Consider the following 20,205-nt stretch of genomic DNA (forward strand, 5'->3'; position numbering starts at 1 on the left):
CTATAACATCGAACTCGTGTCACTTGGGCCCTTTCGAAAGGCAATTCAGTCGACGGCCCACTGATAGCACATGGTTGTTGTCGAGAGTATGTGCAGTTCACACACTTAAACCAGCAAAAATAATAAAAAAATAATTGACAAGTCACATATACTGGTTTTAAAGTATACTGGTTATATATATTTTTCGATCGTGTGAACGAAAGGACACACTTGCACAATTTTTAATTCTGTCGCTCAATGGCAATCCAAGTTTTACTGGAGTAGTAGGATGCTCCATTGACTTAGTGCCCTATTGGCTCAATGGCCTTCGAAACCACCCGTGTGGCAGCTCGTGCTTGACAGTTGAATCAACAGACCATCGATTCAATTGCACGCATTGTGCTACGCTATAATGCTTGGCTCACATGCTGACTGAAGGGACGACAGCCGATAGGCAACATTTTCTGAACATGTTCAGAAACTGTTGCAGAGCGCCTTTAAATTTTAAAGCCAAAACACCATTCACACTCTACACTATAAAACTCGCGAAAGTAAACACTAAACAGCAGTCGTATTTCACTATTTTATTTCATAAACACAAATTTATTCCTCACTTGGGATAATCTGCAATGTAAAACTCGCCGACAATCACCCGATTCATACAAGTCAATGTTCACGAACAAAAAACAGACGCTTCACTTTGACGCGTGCTCTGAAAGGGGGCCGCGTTCGCTCTTGCGTTAAAATGCGTTCACTCTTGGCGCGCTTCCTCTTTCGGGGGCAGTCTGTGTGCTTTGAGTATGAGTGACGAAGACAACGCGTCGGAGCGGAGGGCTCGGAAGCAAGCTGCAGCGTGTGCTCACCATCTTTACGTCATGATAGACTTCGCGTGGTCTACGGAGGATTCGCGATTTATTGACGTATCTCCGGAGCTTCGCCCACTCAACATCATTCACTCCGTGACTATGATGTGATTGTTTTAGCATTCTGTACGTTGCTTTGGCAAAATGGCTTGTATACAATTATTTTCCCGATGCGAAATGCATTCCTCTACCTGACTGCATTTTTTTTCAATCTGTATACATCAAAAATACTTCAGTTTTTCTTAGGTTGATGGAGAAGCGGTTCGAAGAATGCGTTCAAGAGAATGCATAAGTGCTTACATCTACGTCTATCTATGTGTACGTTCCTTTCTCATTTCTGATGAGCGTTACTATCAGCTATCGCGGACTAGCTAGCCATCTAGCGCATCTCAAGCGAGTTGCATAACATGCCTGTTTTGTACCAAGACTTCTGGGGGACCACTTTGACAAGAACTGACAAGCTCACTAGAGGTGAATTATCCTCTGTATATTCATCGTTTACCAGCGTTCGCAGTCTCTGCTTCGCTGTTTTCAATATCAATTTTTAGTGAATCCGACAATGATACCATTCTCCAAGATTCTAGGTTTTTCACTGCTGTATATCTTCTTCAGACAATATATTCTAGTGCATATTTATCCTCACCTTTCATGCAGCTGACGCATTTTTTTTGTTTAGTCGAACCTAATGCCATCTTCAACTCAGGACTATGGTTACATTGTCATTTTTTGTTTAAGTATTTGAAATTAGTTTAGTTATTGGTTTACTTATTGATATGCTTTAACACAATTATTCTCTACAAATTTAGACTCCCTACGTACACGGATTGAGTAATTAAAAAGCTGTTTATATACCTCAGTCACTTCCTACAGAGCTGCGTATAAAAGAGCAGTGTTTCCTCAGGGCTACGCCCTTATTAACTACGTGCACATGAATGAAGAGCAAGAACGCCTGTTACAGCACTTGTGCGATTTGACAATAGCATTAAATTGCATGAAAGTACCGACGCTTCGACCCTGAAGGGCGTGCAGTGGGCAAGCATGTCTCACTATCAAGTTTGATTGATTTGAACATTTGCAAACTCGTTAGGGACTGCAACGGAGTGGGATGAAGTAGAAGAAAATAAAGAGCAGTTTTGGTCCAGATTGAGGGCCCTGCTTTTGAGAAGGCTTGTGCACATGCCTTATTGGCCGTTTGTCCAATACAGCTGCCGAGATCATTGAGGAACGTCGCATAAGAACCAGGTGTCTGATTTAAGTGGCAAGGCCAAATGAAAGGGCAAAAATAGTTCGGTTCGGCTGTGACGACAGACACCGCAAAGTGTCACTCTTACAAAAGGTCGACGTAGTTATAAAGACGTGGTGTCAGCACTGGCAGAGTCACCGGTTGGGGTGGAAGTCCGGCTATGTCGTTGCCTGAGGCTGCAAAAAGAATTTTTCGGCTCATTATTATTTGCCACACAGTTCGACAATTACCGGCGTTAACAATATACATTTATTTTTATTTTAACCAGACTGAAAAATACCATATCGTACTGTATGTTGCTCTTTCCTGCGCTCATTAAATGTTTTCTGGCCCGTAGAACATTCGGTAAGGTTGAAATTTTGGACAGCTGGTGACAGTTACTCGTAACATGTGAAGCAGCGCACGAGAAGACACAGAAGGTGGAAAATATTTGACAGTGAACCACTGCGATACGGTAGAACATTCAGAACCCTGCAGAACACTGTAATAGACTATAGAGGGAAGCCACATATTGTCTGCAAAGTGGGCGACGCGTCTTGAACTAAGATAGGGATGCAGTAGATGTTAGTTTAAAAATCAGTAAAGCATGATTACAAAACTAAACGCCAAAATTTCTGTCTCGGGAAACTATATATAGTTCAACGCTGCTTTAAGAAGCCTGATAAACTCTGTGCAAAAACGAAGAACATACAAGCAAGCTATTTCATCTGTACACAGCCAAGCCCACATATTATGCTTGGTTTGTACCAGATACCTACATGTGTATGAGAGAATAAAGATGACTCGAGCGAGATCAAACCGCGCCAGCCTCTGGCTTATTGTGCAACTTTGTACCTCAAGACTTCTCGATACTTGTATACGCGCATCTGCTCTCATCGTCATCGGTACTGCTGTTTGTTTGTTTCACTATTTCGGCACTTCCTTCTGGATATACTCACCGGTTGAAACGCTGAGTCTTGTACGGGAGAGTTGCACTGGCTCCCGTCCTCTAAGGTGACAGGGCAGAGGGCGGCATTCCCAGTCATCTCAATTGTGTTTCTACATATGCACTCCCTGCACAAGATACGAAACATTTCAGATACATAGGCTCTTCATTAACAAAAATGAATAAAAGTGTCTGTCGGAGCATAGTTTTTAGAGGCGAAACTCCTTATAGCGCCACCATTCGTCCCTCGTAGTATGTAACAAGTATAACATTTTGACCTCCAAGGTGGTGCCGGTGAGAGATCTCTTCTGTGCGTTGTTGAGCAATAAAAAACAGTGCTCAATGTACATGGCAATGGCTGCTAATGGAGAATAAGAGACAGGAGCATTCGGCTTTTAGTTAACACGCAGGCTGCGATCACCATTAGCAGCCATTGGCATGTACATTGAGCACTATCTGACAAGAAAGGGTTGCTACGTTATACTAGCTGGGTGTAACCTTCTTAGCTTTAGAAAGGTTTAGCGAGCGTTGAGCAGCAGTGCCATGAATAGAATGAACTTGTATATACCATGAATGAACTCGAGGTGGTTAAAAATGGGAAGTAGATACGAAGCGCAAGCCGTAAGAAAGTAAATGCCGAATTCTCCGCTTCTCATTTCCCATTAGCAGCCATTGGCATGTACATTGAGCACTATCTGACAAGAAAGCGTTGCTACGTCATACTCGCTGGGCGTAACCTCCTTGTTTTCGAAAGGTTTAGCGAGCGTTCGGCCGCAGTGCCATGAATACAGTGAACTAGTATATATCATGAACTCGAGGTGGTTAAAGGTGGGAAGTGAACCCGAAGCGCAAGCCGTAAGAAAGTGTGCGTGTGCCACCTCTCGTTTGGTCCTTGGAATGTCCGCTGGATGGCGGTGCTTCTATATGGGGAATATATGATGAAAAGATGCGAGATGGTGGTACTTGGAGTGTTGAATAGATGGACGAACGGACACATAGACAGATGCATGGATGGACGCATGAACGGACGCAGGGGCGGCTGCATGGACGAACGCAGGGACGGACGCACGAACAGACGCACGCACGGACGGGCTGATTGACGCATGGACGGTCACACTGACGGACGCATGGACGAACGGAAGCAAGAACAAATGGACGGACGAATTCTTCGCCCCACTCTCCATCATTCACTCCGTGGATATGCTGCCATTCTTTTTTTCGTTCAAATTATATTTCACGACGTAATTGAAGGTTCTTCTTGAAATATGCCACGTCCTTGGAATTTTGTCGTATGGGGGTGCCAAACATTTACAAATTATGGAATTAACAGAAAAATCAAGGGTCATAGAGAAAATTTAGAATTTCCAAAGAGATGCGGACAGACGATTCATAATTGCAGCGCTAATTTTTCCTATTAAAGAAAGCTACCGCAATCACTTAGATTATAGAGCAGAACAAGAGTGTCTTCAAATATCAAAAACACCACCACTTTTTGCACAATACGTCCCAAGCGCTGGCAGTGGCGCCACCATTCAATTATCGCTCAGTTTATGCGGTACATAAAAGCGGTAAATTACACTTCATAGAGAATTGTGGAACGCACGACGGCATGAAATGTTCAGGAAAGTCTACTGAGAGCGTAAGTTTTTCGTTGGCTTCTTTGTGGTGTGTCAGTTCACACCTCATTGGTCCCCTATTTAGGATGTGCTATCATCCCTGTAAATAGCAAAACACCAAGATAGCATCGACACTATGACACGGCCGGTTTGGAGCGAGCTTGCACGACTGTACTGGCCATGACTATGGTTAAGCAGATAAAAAAACGAGATCTCACGACACGTTGCGAGTTGGTTCACATTGAAAGAGACCATGAAAACATGATTCAGGAACGAAATACTGCTGCTCTTATAAAATTTCCTTTCTTAGGTTATATTATTATTGATCATGAAAAGCAGGTGCGGGTTTGCGTGACTGACACGTAGCAGGCTTCTTAGAAGGTAAAACATGTGATTACTACGCAGGTCGGTGTGCACATCGCCACACACGCTCCTTTCTATGTACGTTTTACGTCACCGCCCTATTGCACGTTGTTGCGACGCGCGCCTCCGACGACGTTATAAAGGGCGCCTCGAAATCCCACCGCTGCCACCACTGTTGCGGCGCGCGCTGTTATGCCTGCGAGTCCACTGCGGAAGTCCGTGCCTCTGAAAAAGGCAATCTGTGTCAAGTCCAGCCCGCCTGACGCGAACAACTCAACGGCGTAAACACGCGCGGAGCCTTTCTGTCGCCCACGTGCAGTGAGTCAGCGCAGCAAGCGAGCCCGTCGAGTAAACAACCGGCGTCTTCCTGTCTGGCGGCTGACGCAATGCGCGGCGACGTCACTCGTCCTTGGGTGCAGCCACCTGTAGCACAGCCTCTCCAGATTCGATGAGAAAGAAGGACGCGGCCCAGCGGCAACCTCATTGGAGGATTCTAACCTCGCGACCAGCGGCGCTTCGTGTTGGACATTTGGGTTGGACCCAGGGCATATAAAAGAAGCCCTGCGGCGCGTCGAAAGAGACTCCTTTGACAGCAGACCCATTTGAGAGTAGAGCTATGTGTTAGAGAGAAGAGCTCGGCTCTTCGCGTCTCTGTCGGCACCAGTGCCGAATTTGCAACGCCTCTGTATATATGCTGTACATAAACCTTGTTTAACTCACCGTCGTCTCTTCCGCTCGTCTATAAGCTCTGCGCAGAAGCAGTTGCGAGGTGAGAAACCTACGCTACCAAACGGCTGGTGACCTTCCCGGTGGAATTCGAAGCAGTGGCGCCTTCGGGACCGTGTTGGCGTCGCCGTCTTTCGAAACAGTGGTTGCAGCGTTGAGATTTCGAGGCGCCCTTCGTAACGTCGTTGGAGGTGCGCGTCGCAACAGTGGTGGCAGCGGTGGGATTTCGAGGCGCCCTTCGTAACGTCGTCGGAGGCGAGCTTCGCAACAGTCGTTGGCAGCTGCGGGATCGGCCGGCGTCAGCGACATCGATGCGGTGAGTGCCTGATGTTTTCCCCTCAGTTCACCAGACTACTCTAGCTCAGGTTGTAGTAGTTTAGAGAAAGGCTATGTGAAGCATTGAAGTGAATTTTGATCGTTTCAAGCAAAGCCGAAGTGCTTTGAAACCAAAGTTAATGCGGAGGGGGTAAACACGGGAGTGTGAAAAATTGCTTGCGCGTCTTGCTAGTAGGCTTATAGTGGGTACGGCAAGTAGATTCTTAACAGGGCAAACAGCAAGAGGCTAGTGTGAACGATGGAGAACCGTAAAGTGAAGGAACTCATCGAAATTTGTGAGGAACTCGGCATTATTTTGGGCCGTGCGAAACGAAAACAAGCGATCCTTGAGATCATGAAGGATGAGGGAGTGTCGGCTGAGGAAGTCGATGAGGCTTGGTCAGATATCAAAGCACGCCGCGAGGAGGCTGAAAGGCGAGAAGCTGGCGAAGAAGCTGAAAGGCGAGAAGCTCGCGAACGTGAAGAAGCTGAAAGGCGAGAAGTTCGTGAAGAAGCTAAAAGGCGAGAAGTTCGTGAAGAAGCTAAAAGGCGAGAAGCTCGCGAACGTGAAGAAGCTGAAAGGCTCGAAGCTCGCGAACGTGAAGAAGCTGAAAGGTGAGAACGCCGCAAGGAGGCCGAGAGACAGGAGCGCCTCGAGTTGAAACGAATAGAATTGGCAATCCTACAGTGTTCGCAGGCGCCTAGCGTTGCTTCTCCGACGATTCAGGTCAGCGGTTTTAGAATTCGGGACCAATTGCCACCGTTCGTAGTAGGTGAGGACATGGCGAAGTATCTCGTGAAGTTTGAACACGTCTGTGAGCGAAATGCTTCGGAGAGGTCTCTTTGGGCGCAGATCTTGTTAGCTCTTCTTCCCGGCGAAGTGTCCGACGCGATAACTTGCTTGTCGAGGGAAGCGTTTGAGAGCTATGACGAGGTTAAAGAAGTGCTCTTGAGACGTTATAAGTTGTCACCCGAGGCTTTCGGGCAAAGGTTCCGGTATGCTAAAAAGGGGAATGAGTCACACATTGACTTCGCGTTTCGTCTTAAAGCTGATTTAATTGAATGGCTCAAGGGCGAAGGTGTTTATGACGACCGCGATAAAGTGGTGGAATGCGTTGCATTGGAGCAATTCTACCGCTGCATCGAGGAGGATGTCAAACTTTGGCTGCAGGACAAACTTGGTGAAGTACAGCTAAACAAGGCAGCAGAGTTAGCTGAGGAGTATTATACTCGCCGAAAGTTGCATAGCAGGGCAGTGCGCGTTGAAAAGGATGAAAGGAAAGAGGGCTTTTCGAATAAACCTGATCAATGGAAAACTGCTCCGCACCGTAATTTTAAGAAGGACTCGTCTCTTACGAAGGACAGTGTAGGGGAAGGGCAAACAGAAGAGGAGAAATTGAGTGAGGTTCCTAAACAACGCACTGATATTACACGGGCGTTTGAATCACGGAAGCCACTAATCTGCTACAACTGCAAAAAGGAAGGGCACATCACGATAAACTGTAAGCAAAAGTTTGCTTTCGCAACAATTCGAGAATCGGAAAAGAACATGCGGTTGTTAGAGCCGTATATCCAAGAAATGAGTTTGAATGGGAAAACGTGCCGAGCACTTAGAGACTCAGCGGCAACCATGGACGTTGTCCATCCTTCATTGGTGTCTCCGGATGACTTTACGGGAGAATGCTCGTGGATCAGGCAAGTCGCCGAGGAGCAGAGTGCTTGCTTACCGATCGCCACGGTTGTCATTGAAGGCCCGTTCGGTAAGCTTCGCACCGAAGCGGCTGTGTCTGCCGCGCTTCCCGATCGTTTTCCTTATCTTTTCTCTAACAACTCGGAGCAGCTTCTCAAAGAGCAGGGTAAATCGTTCTTCTCCAACTTAGCATACATGGCCCTCAGGCGATCGCAAGCGCGGAAGCTTTCGCAGATGCTTGATCTTGTTCAATGCGGTGAACTCTCAAGCGACCTTGTCGGCGGGTCGACGGAACCTCAGAGAGGAAATTTTCCGCGTGAGTCATGTGAGCAGTCACGCGAGCGGCCCGTCACCGAAGTGACCGGCGCAGTTTCCGTAGAAAAGGGAGACGACATGGCGCCATTGAGTCAGAGCGAGAGGGATGCAACGCTCTCGCCTGTAGCGAAAAGTTGGAGTGAGCTGTCGAGGGTTGATCGAGAAACGCTCATTCGAGACCAGCGTGAGAACCCCTCAAATAAAGCGCTAGTGGAAAGCCACATGAAAGCTGCACAAGTGTTGTCGAAGGAGTACAACGACAAATCTGTGAAGAAGCGCGCTTTTGAAGTAGGAAGTCAGGTAATGCTGCTGCAGCCGTTCAAAAAGAACAAGGTTGAGGTTCAATGGGAAGGGCCCGCCAAAGTAGTATCGAAGCTTTCTGATACCGATTATGAAGTGAAATTAGGAAGGTGGCCGAACAAAATTTACCACATTAACTTGAGGAAACCATACGTTCAACGTCAAGCAGTCGTAAATTTACTTTTAAATGCTTCAGAGGAAGAGGGAGCAGAAATTTGGAGTTCTGGTGATGTAATCGAAAGGGGATTGGAGGTGATCTTGGAGCAGTTGAACCTAGAGCCTAGGTTAGGTGAAGTCCAGAAGGAGGACCTGAGAGGGAATGTTCCTTTTTATGAGAAATCTGGACTCCCCTATTGTAGTTGCACAGATGTGCTACGTCGCAAGTACGAGCAGCCCTCAGTACCGCATAGGTATTGTTGCCTAAAAGTGGCCGGTTACTGAGGTGGAGCATGATACTCCAAGAGCACAACTTTGACGTTCGCTACAAAAAAAGGGAAAGCTATACGCTAATGCAGGTGCACTGAGCAGTGCGTTCTCGCTAGTACCTTCTCCACCTTTCGGTTTCTCGCTGGCGATTCGGGGCAAAATTTTGACCTCATCACGGCCTGAGCTGAACGCTCTCGTCCAGAGTGAGCTCAAGGAGCCAACTTTATGTTGTATTATAATTCGTTACGATGTTGTACGTGTAAAAAAATGAATTCTCATTTAAGAGTCTTGTGTCCCACATGTGCCTCTTGATGTAGAGGGAACGAAATTCTGATAGACACGTAGCTAGGTATATGTTGTACTATACTTTGTCTGGTGTTCTGTCGGGTGACCGAGGGCACTTGCTTGTGTTATGTGTTGTCTCATGTCGTACCGTTCTTGGCAAGTTGCAGAACCATCGACAAGTGGTGAGATTAAAGATCGTCATTAGAGACGAGCGAAGCGGGTCGGCAAGTTGTGGCGACAAGCCAGTGGAGCTTGGATCCGTCTTCAAGAATAGGATGTGTTCCCGGAACAGAGCCTGGAGCCGCATTCTCCCTATGGCCCTGGAGGCAAACCCGGAGGGACCTGGCGAACGAGCGCGCCTGACATCCAAGCCACGTGGAAGCAGCTCGTCTTTTCGGCGCATTGTCTGGCAGCGGGGGTGCTGTTATGCCTGCGAGTCCACAGCGGACGTCCGTGCCTCTGAAAAAGGCAATGTGTGTCAAGGCCAGCCCGCCTGACGCGAACAACGCAACGGCGTAAACACGCGCGGCGCCTTTCTGTCGCCCACGTGCAGTGAGTCAGCGCAGCAAGCGAGCCCGTCGAGTAAACAACCGGCGTCTTCCTGTCTGGCGGCTGATGCAATGCGCGGCGACGTCACTCATCCTTGGGTGCAGCAACCTGCAGCGCAGCCTCTCCAGATTCGATGAGAAAGAAGGACGCGGCCCAGCGGCGACCTCATTGGAGGATTCTGACCTCGCGACCAGCGGCGCTTCGTGTTGGACATTCGGGTTGGACCCAGGGCATATAAAAGAAGCCCTGCGGCGCGTCGAAAGAGACTCCTTTGACAGCAGACCCATTTGAGAGTAGAGCTATGTGTTAGACAGAAGAGCTCGGCTCTTCGCGTCTCTGTCGGCCCCAGTGCCGAATTTGCAACGCCTCTGTATATATGCTGTACATAAACCTTGTTTAACTCACCGTCGTCTCGTCCGCTCGTCTATCAGCTCTGCGCAGAAGCAGTCGCGAGCTGAGAAACCTACGCTACCAAACGGCTGGTGACCTTCCCGGTGGAATTCGAAGCAGTGGCGCCTTCGGGACCGGGTTGGCGTCGCCGTCTTTCGAAACAGTGGTTGCAGCGTTGAGATTTCGAGGCGCCCTTCGTAACGTCGTCGGAGGTGCGCGTCGCAACAGTGGTGGCAGCGGTGGGATTTCGAGGCGCGCTTCGTAGCGTCATTGGAGGCGAGCTTCGCAACAGCGCCTCCGACGACGTTACGAAGGGCGCCCTGAAATCTCACCGCTGCAACCACTGTTTCGAAAGACGGCGACGCCAACATGGTCCCGAAGGCGCCACTGCTTCGAACTCCGCCGGGAAGGTCACCAGCCGTATGGTAGCGTAGGTTTCTCAGCTCGCGACTGCTTCTGCGCAGAGCTGATAGACGAGCGGACGAGACGACGGCGAGTTAAACAAGGTTTATGTACAGGATATATACAGAGGCGTTACAAATTCGGCACTGGGGCCGACAGAGACGCGAAGAGCCGAGCTCTTCTCTCTAACACATAGCTCTACTCTCAAATGGGTCTGCTGTCAGAGGGGTCTGCTCTCGACGCGCCGCAGGGCTTCTTTTATATGCCCCGGGTCCAACCCAAATGTCCAACCAGCAGCACCGCTGGTCGCGAGGTCAAAATCCTCCAATGAGGTCGCCGCTGGGCCGCGTCCTTCTTTCTCATTGAATCTGGAGAGGCTGCGCTGCAGGTGGCTGCACCCAAGGATGAGTGACGTCGCCGCGCATTGCGTGAGCCGCCAGACAGGAAGACGCCGGTTGTTTACTCGACGGGCTTGCGGCTGAGATGACTCACTGCACGTGCGCGCCAGAAAGGCGCCGTGGCGTGATGACGCCGTTGAGTTATTGATCGCGTCAGGCGGGCTCGCGTGCTGGCCTTGACACAGATTTCTTTTTTTCCGAGGCTGGACGTTTGCTGCGGACTCGCAGGCATAACAACGGGCAGATGATGTTTTACGCGAACCGTACCAGAATATCTCGGAGCGTTTGATATTATTTTAAGAATCATCTCTTAGGCTTGGACACACAAACGCGAACAGCGGAGCTGTGTGGTGTGGTGCTTAGAAAAAGTGGTTAATGATCTAGAGTAGTTCACTCGATAATTTTCGAATGTTCGCTTCCCCATGTGTAAATACCGACGCGCTTTGCTGTAGATCAGTATATCGACAGCCGATGCTCTGTTCAACGACATCTGTGTACAGCGCGTATTGCTTGTTGTAGTTGGAGCTTCCATTTTCCCGGCCACAAGTTCGGGCAAATAAATAGTTTTATTTTGCACACGCCACCACTGTTTTTGTTAACGTCGCGACCACGTAACAATATTTAGACGGTCTTGCCTAAATATGAGATGTGAAAATGAGACACGAAACTGTCAGTTCCGAAAACCAAGGGCAGTAGCGGAGGGGAAGGGGGCTGAAAATAAGGGGCACACCCTGCAGCATCGCTCCTCCCCGCTTCTGTGTACCCTCGCTACTTGCCTTCATGACCTCCGAATCTCAACATACTCCACAGTTTTCGCAAATATCGTAACCCTAGTTTGCGAAAGAAGGCTTCACTTTGGTTTGGCTTTTGATTTATTATTTAAGCCCATGTTTAGCCTCATTCACGCAAGCGATACGGATCAGAAAAAAAATTAAAGCAGCTACGCCAAGCCTGAGGGAAGTGCGTAGCTGGGCTGCCTTCTTTGTTTCTCTTCGATTTTTTTTTCTTTAATCTACTCTTTCTTTGTTTTTCTCGTTTTACAAGCTTTTTTTTTCGCTATTCTCATTTCTTCCTTCCTTCCTCTTTATTGTGTCCTTTCTCTTTCTTTCTGTTTCGAATTTTATTCCTACTTTCTCTTGTTTTAACTCTATTTCATGCATGCTTCCATTTGTTTTCTGTCTTTATACGTGGCTTTGCCTGCATTTCACCAAGCGCACTAATTGTATTTTACTGATCAAGATAAGTGATCGTCACCAAGGCGCTCCAAAGAGCAGGAAGAAGAAGACTTTTTGGGCGAGAGTGCTTTTGGGCGAGAGTGTGTTTCTCCAAGGGACAACGACGGCGTATTTTCTATAGCGTAACGCGACACAGCAAAACGCTCCACACGTAGCAAGCACACGTTCCACAAGGGCGCGTCTCACCTGCAGATCGAGTGTCCACACTGCTCTACAGTGATCACTTCCTCGCGTTGGGCATCGGCCAAACAGCCGTCGCATTCCACCGATTCCTCTTCACTTGTCGCAGGTGTTCCGGGAAGAGGAGACGTGCTGCGGCCGCTAGACTGAAACGAAACAATTATGATTATATTTATTATACTAATGTGTAGACATGCATGAGTGACGCGTGCGGGTTTCGCAATCACACGTATGGAGATTACGTACTTTTTCGTTCTTAGTCCTCGACATCTTCCCTGCGGGCGTGTGCCGAAATTCCGATTCGGGGCACTGCGGTTTCAATGGAAAAAGGTCGACGACGCAGCCGCACGCTTTGTTCGTGTCGCTTATCTGTGTGTATGTTTCTGCGTGCGTGCCTGCGCGTATTAGCAGCATCTAATGTCGGGATCTTTTTCATGCGGCCTCACTCGCTTCAAAGAAAAAGGTTTATGACGTGGGTGCGGTGGTGATTATCGAAATCGAAACAGCTCGAAATTTCAGGTCAAAACGAAAACAGGCACGACAAATCGCCTATATAGCTGCAACTTTTCGGTTGACTGCTGCGCGCGAAAGGCCATTTAATTGAATACTCTGAAACGCAGGCATATTTTAACTCAAACGTCATTGTTATATGCTATTTTTACGTTAAGCGCCCCTATCTGACCGTTTGTGTACACAGTATAACACGCGTTTCACAGGCGTTTCTGTTGCGTCTTCCTCCGCAGCGAACTTTCTGTTCGATGAGTTCCACCAGGCTGCTTATGCGAGTAAAATGCAACTCTTGCGAAACTCTATAGCCATGTTTTCTACGAGTCATAATGCATTGTTTTAAGTGTTATAACGTCTAGCCTTTTGGTCGTCCTTTCTGCGGGGAATTCCACGAACATCGATCTCAACACTGTCTTCGGTGACATGATCGAGCATTATAGGCCCGCACAGAACCAAAAGTATTCTTTCTCAATCAGTGCTAAGCTGTTTGAAGAAAGTTTACAAAAATTTGTCAAAGAATTCCAAACTCTGAGGCAAACTTTTAAATCGCACCTTGCATCACGCGTTTCCCAAGTCATTCCAGTAACTTGTCTCACTAACAATACCTCTTCACTTTTCGCTTGCTTGCCGACATTACTCACACCACGTCATCGTAAAGGCGAAGTCGATCTCGTGTGCCAGCATCAAGAGGACATTGAGCGGCGAAGTTATCTCGAGTTATCGATCGTGAAAAACTACTAGAATTCGAATAAGCTATAACAACATCGCTATAGTGGTCCCAGTAGGCTTGATAGCCTACAGCAAAGCTGACTCTGGATGCACGTTGCTATAGTATTTTGTAGTCAACACATTTACTTCTCCTACCCTGTGCAACCTCTTTCACTTCCTTTATTTTTCTATCCTCCGTGTGGCTTCACTACAGGGAATACCGCATTGGCAAGACACGAAACCTGTTAGGAGGCTTCAACACTACGCATGGGAGACCGCCGTCTCATTTGTGCAATAGGGTGCTAGCGAATGTTATTATGAACATTCATTGTGAAATAATGCAGCGTATGAGTGCATTGGAGATCTTAGTGACGAAATGGCATGGAGACAAAAAGAAAGCTGTAACCTGGAGACCCTATAAACATTCTGGTGTAGTTTTACACAATTAACACCATTTTTAGTGCAATGGAGTAGCCATTTTTCTAGTGCTAAGTGAACGGAATGCGATGTGACTGAAGAACTGGAGACTGCGTATAGGCATAGAAGACGTCGTAAGAAGACTATCACGTTTTACCAAAACCACCCACACGTACACACATACGTAACGCATATGGGTGGCAATCAAAAATATACGTCAACAGACGACGATTTCGTCATACACTATACCCCCCTTGTCTGTGCACCATCTAAAAATAATTGCCATTCGCAGCTACACAACCTTACATGCGAGGAAGCCAATGGGACGTTCTGACTTCATCTCTCTCTGAAGAAGATAATCCATCATCCAGCGGCATCGCCAAGGCGCGGCTCACTCGGCTCGTGCAACGGATTGCTGCTTTTCGGTGGACTGTGCCACCTCACCGCTGATTTCGCAGCTGGCTGTTAGCTATATCAGCTTCACGATTTGACCCATGCTGTCGCTCGCATTAAACGCACACACGAACGACTCGGCTAATAGCCCATCCAAGGCAAAACTGATCCACCAAGCGCTCATGCGAAGCGAACTTTAAATTCTCGCCTGCTCACATGCTACCACAGCAGAAAGGTTCCAAGCGAGCACAGCTGCGACGTCTCGCCGGAGGGGATCACGTAGCATGACCCCATGCCTGTGAAATTTGCGTTCCACGACTTGAGGGGATTGCGACACGATGAACAACTTTGGGAGGCATTGCTTGGTAGAGCTCTTGCTTAAAAAAAGAAAGAAATAACGAGAACCTTACAATATCCGAGCCGGCAGCGATGCTAGTTGATCTTAAGGGCTTAAGGTAGCCTTCGATATATATCCTTGGCGTAGACAAAGCAGAGTCGAGCCACGGCCGGTCACAGACCTATTCAAGAATGTCCGAACTCTAGCGCCAGAACAAACCTGCAACGCTGACTGTAGCACCTCGGTAGAAGCGCGGGCCTTTCGTCTCTCATTCTCGGCTCGCGAGGCGAACATACTCGGCGTGGCGGCTGCGTGGACTCCATCCATCGGTGGACGCGGTTGATAAACGCCGCAGCATAAGGTTTTAGGGGCGAAGCTCCTTATAGCGGCACCCGTTCGTCCCTCGAAGTCGTGGTGTAGGGTGTAAACAGTCTTACATTTTGACCTCCAAGGTGGTGCCGGTGAGAGATTTCTTCTGTGCGTTGTTGAACAATACAAAATTCGCAGCGTGCGCGTTAACTAAAAGCCGAATTCTGTCTCTCATGCCCCCTTGGCAGCCATTGGCACGTACATTGAGCACTATCTGACAGGAAAGGGTTGCTGCGTTAAACTCGCTGGGCGTAACCTCCTTGGTTTTAGAAAGGTTCAGCGAGCGTTGGGCCGCAGTGCCACGAATACAGTGAACTAGTGTATACTATGAACTCGAGGTGGTTAAAGGTGGGAAGTAGACACGAAGCGCAACCAGTAAGAAAGTGGGCGTGTGCCTCCTCTCGTTCACTCCTTGGAATATCCGCTGGATGACGGTGCTTCTATATGCGGAATATATGATGAATAGATGGGAGAAGGTGGTACTTGGAGTATTGAATAGATGGACGAACGGACACACAGCCAGATGCATGGACGGACGCACGGATGGCTGCTCAGACGGGTGGACGCATGGACGGATGCAGGAGCGGATGCATGGACGAACGCAGGGACGGACGCACAGGTGGACGTGCGGACGCACGAACAGACGCACGCACGGACGTGCGGATGGACGCACGGGCGGTCACACAGACGCACGCATGGACGGGCGGAAGCAAGAACGAATGGACGGACGGATGCTTCGTCCCACTCTCCACCATTCACTTCGTGAATATGCTGCCATTTTTCGCTTCATGCCACCTTTTTTGCTTATTTTACTTATGTGATAAGTGATTCCTCGGGGACAGAAAAAAAATAACGGGGGCGCCACCGACACTGACGCCTGCTGATGGCAGTGCGGCATGTGATGGATCTAAATTCTTCGTGGCGGAACGCGAGTAATCCACTTTAACTGGCTGTCTCTTTCTTCTGGTTTGATAGAGATAAACATATACATACACTTGTATATTCCTTTTTTATGGACACCCGGAGGACAATGCGGGCTTTCAAAGCTTAGCTATTAATTCATGTAATGCATACGCTAAAGTGTATGTGATGTTTCTTCACATCTTGCGACACACTCCACGGGAACAACCAATTTCGTTTAAACAGCTGAGACTGGACACGTACGCTATCAAGCACGTCAATTCGCCACATGCAAAATCAACACAAATCGAGGAATCAACAGTGTGTCATCCACATTTTATTAAGAGATTGGTAAGATTTATAGATACGTATGAGTCAAAAGGATGTGCTGATGTTTCATACGTGACTTACGTCTTCTTATTGTGCAATACACAGATGCGTTCACTTGTAGTATTTTGTCGGTCAGCGTATATAAGATTTGTATAAGTCGCTAAGTGGTCATGCTCTATACCAATATGACAATGCTACCCGACAGCCACACGTAGCTCTCCCATGGTAGGGTATAACTGCGATGACTTTTTTATATATATTTTTTTCTAAACATATACTGGGACGGCTTTGAGCTCTCCCATACTAAAGTATATCGTACTCTGAATTGTCGAACGTTTGTCCTAAAAACACTCACACAGTAGAGTGCAAACGGGGCTCTGAAGCCCTCACAATTTTTTCTACCCCCCCTCCCCTCTAGAGGACACGTTGCTCTCTCATAGTAGAGTGTGTATGGTACTCGTCCACATTTTTAGGAGCGAAGCTCATTAAGCAGTGCGTCGTGCATCCACGATGTATGTAGCAGCAGCAGCAGCAGCAGCAGCAGTAGTATAGTAGTAGTAGTAGTAGTAGTAGTAGTAGTAGTAGTAGTAATAGTAGTAGTAGTACTAGTCATCGTAGTAGTGGGTAGCCTCCTCTTATTTATTCCTTGGTATGTCCACTGGATGGCGGTAATTCTATATGATGAATGTACTGACACAACGTGACTTCAAAATTACGCGCGCTAGCAAATACTTGTGCCTTCTAGATAATTTGCGACGCACGAGCCTGCGGGACCCAGCTGCACGCGAACCGTGTTGGAAAAAAGAAGAACGTAGGAGAAGAGGCAGAAGGAAATCCTCGAGACAATCTAGCTGTGTTATTATTCTCGGGCACAAGTTCGCCCTGTCTACGTTAGCCTATTAAAAGAGTTCATTGAAGAGTGCGTTACAAATCTGGTGGAAGTGCTGGGTGTGATACCAAGCCCCTCTCGAGTGACGGAGCACAGTCCAGAACCACAGCGATTTCGACCCAACGAGCTGACGCCTGTTCATCAGCGCTGCAGTCAACGCCTAGGTGGTGAGGGTCCATAATTTTCACCTTTATCGACTTCGCTTGGAACATCAACGGCTGTGAACGGGTACGCAACCGACATGTCTGCTCAGGTCACTCCAGCCAACATCGTAGTAAACCAGCCAATGCTACCAAAGCATTTCCATGACGAAAGCTACGAGGACGCGGAGGACTGGCTTGAGCACTTTGAACGCGTCGCAAAGGCTAACGGATGTGGGGAAGAGCGCAAACTTGGAAGTGTTTACTTCGCACTGGAAGATAGCGCACGTACGTGGTATGAAAACCACGAAGCTACCTTCCGGTCATGGAATGATTTTCGACGGGAGCTGCTCGCTGCTTTCCCGAACACAGACCGCGAAGAGAGAGCTAAAGCTGCGCTCCAGACAAGAAATCAGCGAAATAACGAAACTGTCGCCATGTATCTGGAAGACATGTCTCGCTTATTCCGCCGAGTGGATTCAAATATGAGTGAAGACAGAAAGCTGCGCCATCTAATGCGAGGCGTGAAGCAAGAACTCTTTGCCGAACTAATTCGAAGCCCGCCGCGCACCGTCGCCGAGTTTCGTTCCGAGGCGGCTACAATGGAAAGGAAGCTACAACAGCGAGCAAGGTTATACAACCGGGATGCGATCGTCACTTCCTTGGACATGTTGCCACCAGTCTTCGGTAATGGCATGGAAGCACTACGCGAGCTGGTGCGGTCTGTTGTGCGAGAAGAGCTGCAGAAGCAGCGTCGTGACCAGAACGTTCTAATGCTTTCGTCTCTGGCTGATGTGATCCGTGAGGAGGTCAGGCAGGCGGTACGCGAACCTTCGAGCAACGCACAGCCAGGGCCGCCACTACAACAGAAGACGAGAATGACGTATGCTGATGTGCTACTGCGAGGACCCCCAGGACGTGCGGACGTCACGGCGGCTACACCTATGCAGTACCCGATGCCGCCGAGCACCCTGCAGCCAACGCCAGAGAGGAGACTAAGGAAGAGCGATGTCTGGCGCACTCCCGACAGAATACCGCTGTGTTACCACTGTGGGGAGCCTGGTCATCTCTACCGAACGTGCCACTACCGCCAGGCAGGACTACGTGGTTTTCCTGTTAATGCACCCCGACCACGAATTGGTGAACGTCCCTTCGAAATTGAAGAATACCTGTCAGGTCGTCAAACCTCAAGTGGCTTCCAACGACACCAACCTCGTGCAACGACAACAGGGAGGTATACATCGCCTAGCCCTCGACCTTCAGCAAGCTCCCCAAGGTCTCGTTCCCCAAGCCCGTGTCGGGAAAACTAGAGTCAGCGACCTGTGGAGGCAAGGCCGCTGTCGACGCTAATGCAGAAAAACCTCCATTGCTGACTCTGAACGACGACTGATTCAGAAACCGGTGCTTCGATAGTGACGTTGCTTCCGATTTACGTGTGTTCGTTGACGGCTACGAAGTCATCCGACTGGTAGATACCGGCACAGATTATTCAGTGATGAGTTGCGGACTTTCTGAAATACTAAAGAAAGTGGCGACTCCTTGGAAGGGACCACAAGTTCGCACAGCAGGAGGGCACCTCATCGACCCTACTGGAATATGCACAGCAAGAATCGGAATACGGGGTCTCACGTACGTCGCCAGTTTTATTGTGCTGCCGGAATGCTCAAGAGACTTGATTATCGGCATGGATTTCTTACGAGCTAATGGCGCCGTAATTACCTTCCGAGAATCTTCCGTCTCATTCTCGACTAGTCACGCGATTACTACCTTTGAAACGGAAGAAAACGTATATGACCTTTGTATTGCAGATGATGGCGTCATGGTGCTGCCAAGATCGAGCATATCTGTCGCAGTAACCAACAAAGCATTCAGTGAATTCGAAGGATTTGCGGACAACAACACTGCCTTACTACTCCAAAAAGGGATCTGCATGGCACGAGGCCTTGTTAAGTTACGTGACGGATGTGCAAATGTTCTACTCACAAACTTTGGAAATGAGGTACAGCACGTTTCAAAAGGAACCGTCATCGCCAGTCTGAATGATTTCGTCCAGGTTACGGAGCTGCGCACTTTCGAAACCAATGAGTCTGATTTTGAAGACGTGGAGTCTGTCCTTGCAGTTATCGACATCAAGCCAGGCCTACTACCAAGCGAAAAGAGCAAATAGAGGGTCTTTTAAGGGAATTCGCCGAATGTTTCTCGTTGTCGTCTAAGGTTCGACGCACTCCTATCGCCAAACAATGCGTCATTGTCGACGAGTCAGTGAGGCCAATACACCAGCATCCCTACCGAGTGTCACCAAGAGAAAGATAAGCTATTGGTAATCAGGTTAAAGAAATGCTCAAAGACGATGTAGTCCAGCCTTCATCAAGTCCATGGGCGCCACCTGTTGTTCTTGTGAAGAAAAAAGACCAAACCTTACGTTTCTGCGTTGATTATCGGAAGCTGAATGCCGTCACCAAACGGGATGTTTATCCTCTGCCAAGAATTGATGACACTCTGGATAGGCTGCGAAATGCCAGGTACTTTTTCCTCATTGGGTCTTAAAAGTGGGTATTGGCCGATAGAAGTTGACGAAAGAGATCGCGAAAAGACAGCGTTTGTGACACCGGACGGTTTATACGAGTTCAAGGTATTCCCTTTTGGCCTTTGTTCAGCACCCGCCACATTCCAACGGATGATGGACACAGTGCTTTGTGGTCTTAAATGGCACTCATGCCTGGTTTATCTCGACGATGTTGTAGTCGTCTCTGCTACCTTCGAGCAACATTTGGAAAGGCTCGGGGCTGTGCTCACTGCGATCAAATCAGCGGACTTGACGATAAAACCGCAGAAATGTCATTTCGGCTTCCGTGAGCTCCTTTTTCTCGGCCATGTCATCAGTGCAGAAGGCGTCCGCCCAGACCCTGCAAAAACTGAGGCCGTAGCAAGATTTCCGAAGCCAACAGACAAAAAGGCTGTTAGGCGATTTTTAGGTCTCTGCGCCTATTATCGACGGTTCGTTAAAAATTTTCT

The 20,205-nt window shown here is 48.4% G+C and overlaps 1 protein-coding gene across 4 annotated transcripts in view; it reads right to left on the reverse strand.

The window, feature by feature from the left end:
• The window catches only part of LOC119161108 (uncharacterized), a 77,331-nt gene that overhangs the window by 22,276 nt on the left and 34,850 nt on the right, over positions 1–20,205 (reverse strand). For 2 of the 4 annotated variants that reach the window (XM_075889625.1, XM_075889624.1), the window contains exons 8-9: positions 12,207–12,346; positions 3,024–3,138 (exon numbers count right to left, since the gene is read on the reverse strand). The exons of 1 other annotated variant lie outside the window; for it this stretch is intronic. In XM_075889625.1, the coding sequence (XP_075745740.1) occupies positions 3,024–3,138; positions 12,207–12,346 (255 nt within the window). Of the gene's footprint in view, positions 1–548; positions 2,262–3,023; positions 3,139–12,206; positions 12,347–20,205 lie in introns of those variants that run through there. One more of the 4 variants, XM_075889627.1, reaches the window with a different exon arrangement.

The sequence above is a fragment of the Rhipicephalus microplus genome, chromosome 3 (genome assembly GCF_043290135.1).
Source record: "Rhipicephalus microplus isolate Deutch F79 chromosome 3, USDA_Rmic, whole genome shotgun sequence".
In the NCBI taxonomy this organism is placed as follows: Eukaryota; Metazoa; Arthropoda; class Arachnida; order Ixodida; family Ixodidae; genus Rhipicephalus; species Rhipicephalus microplus.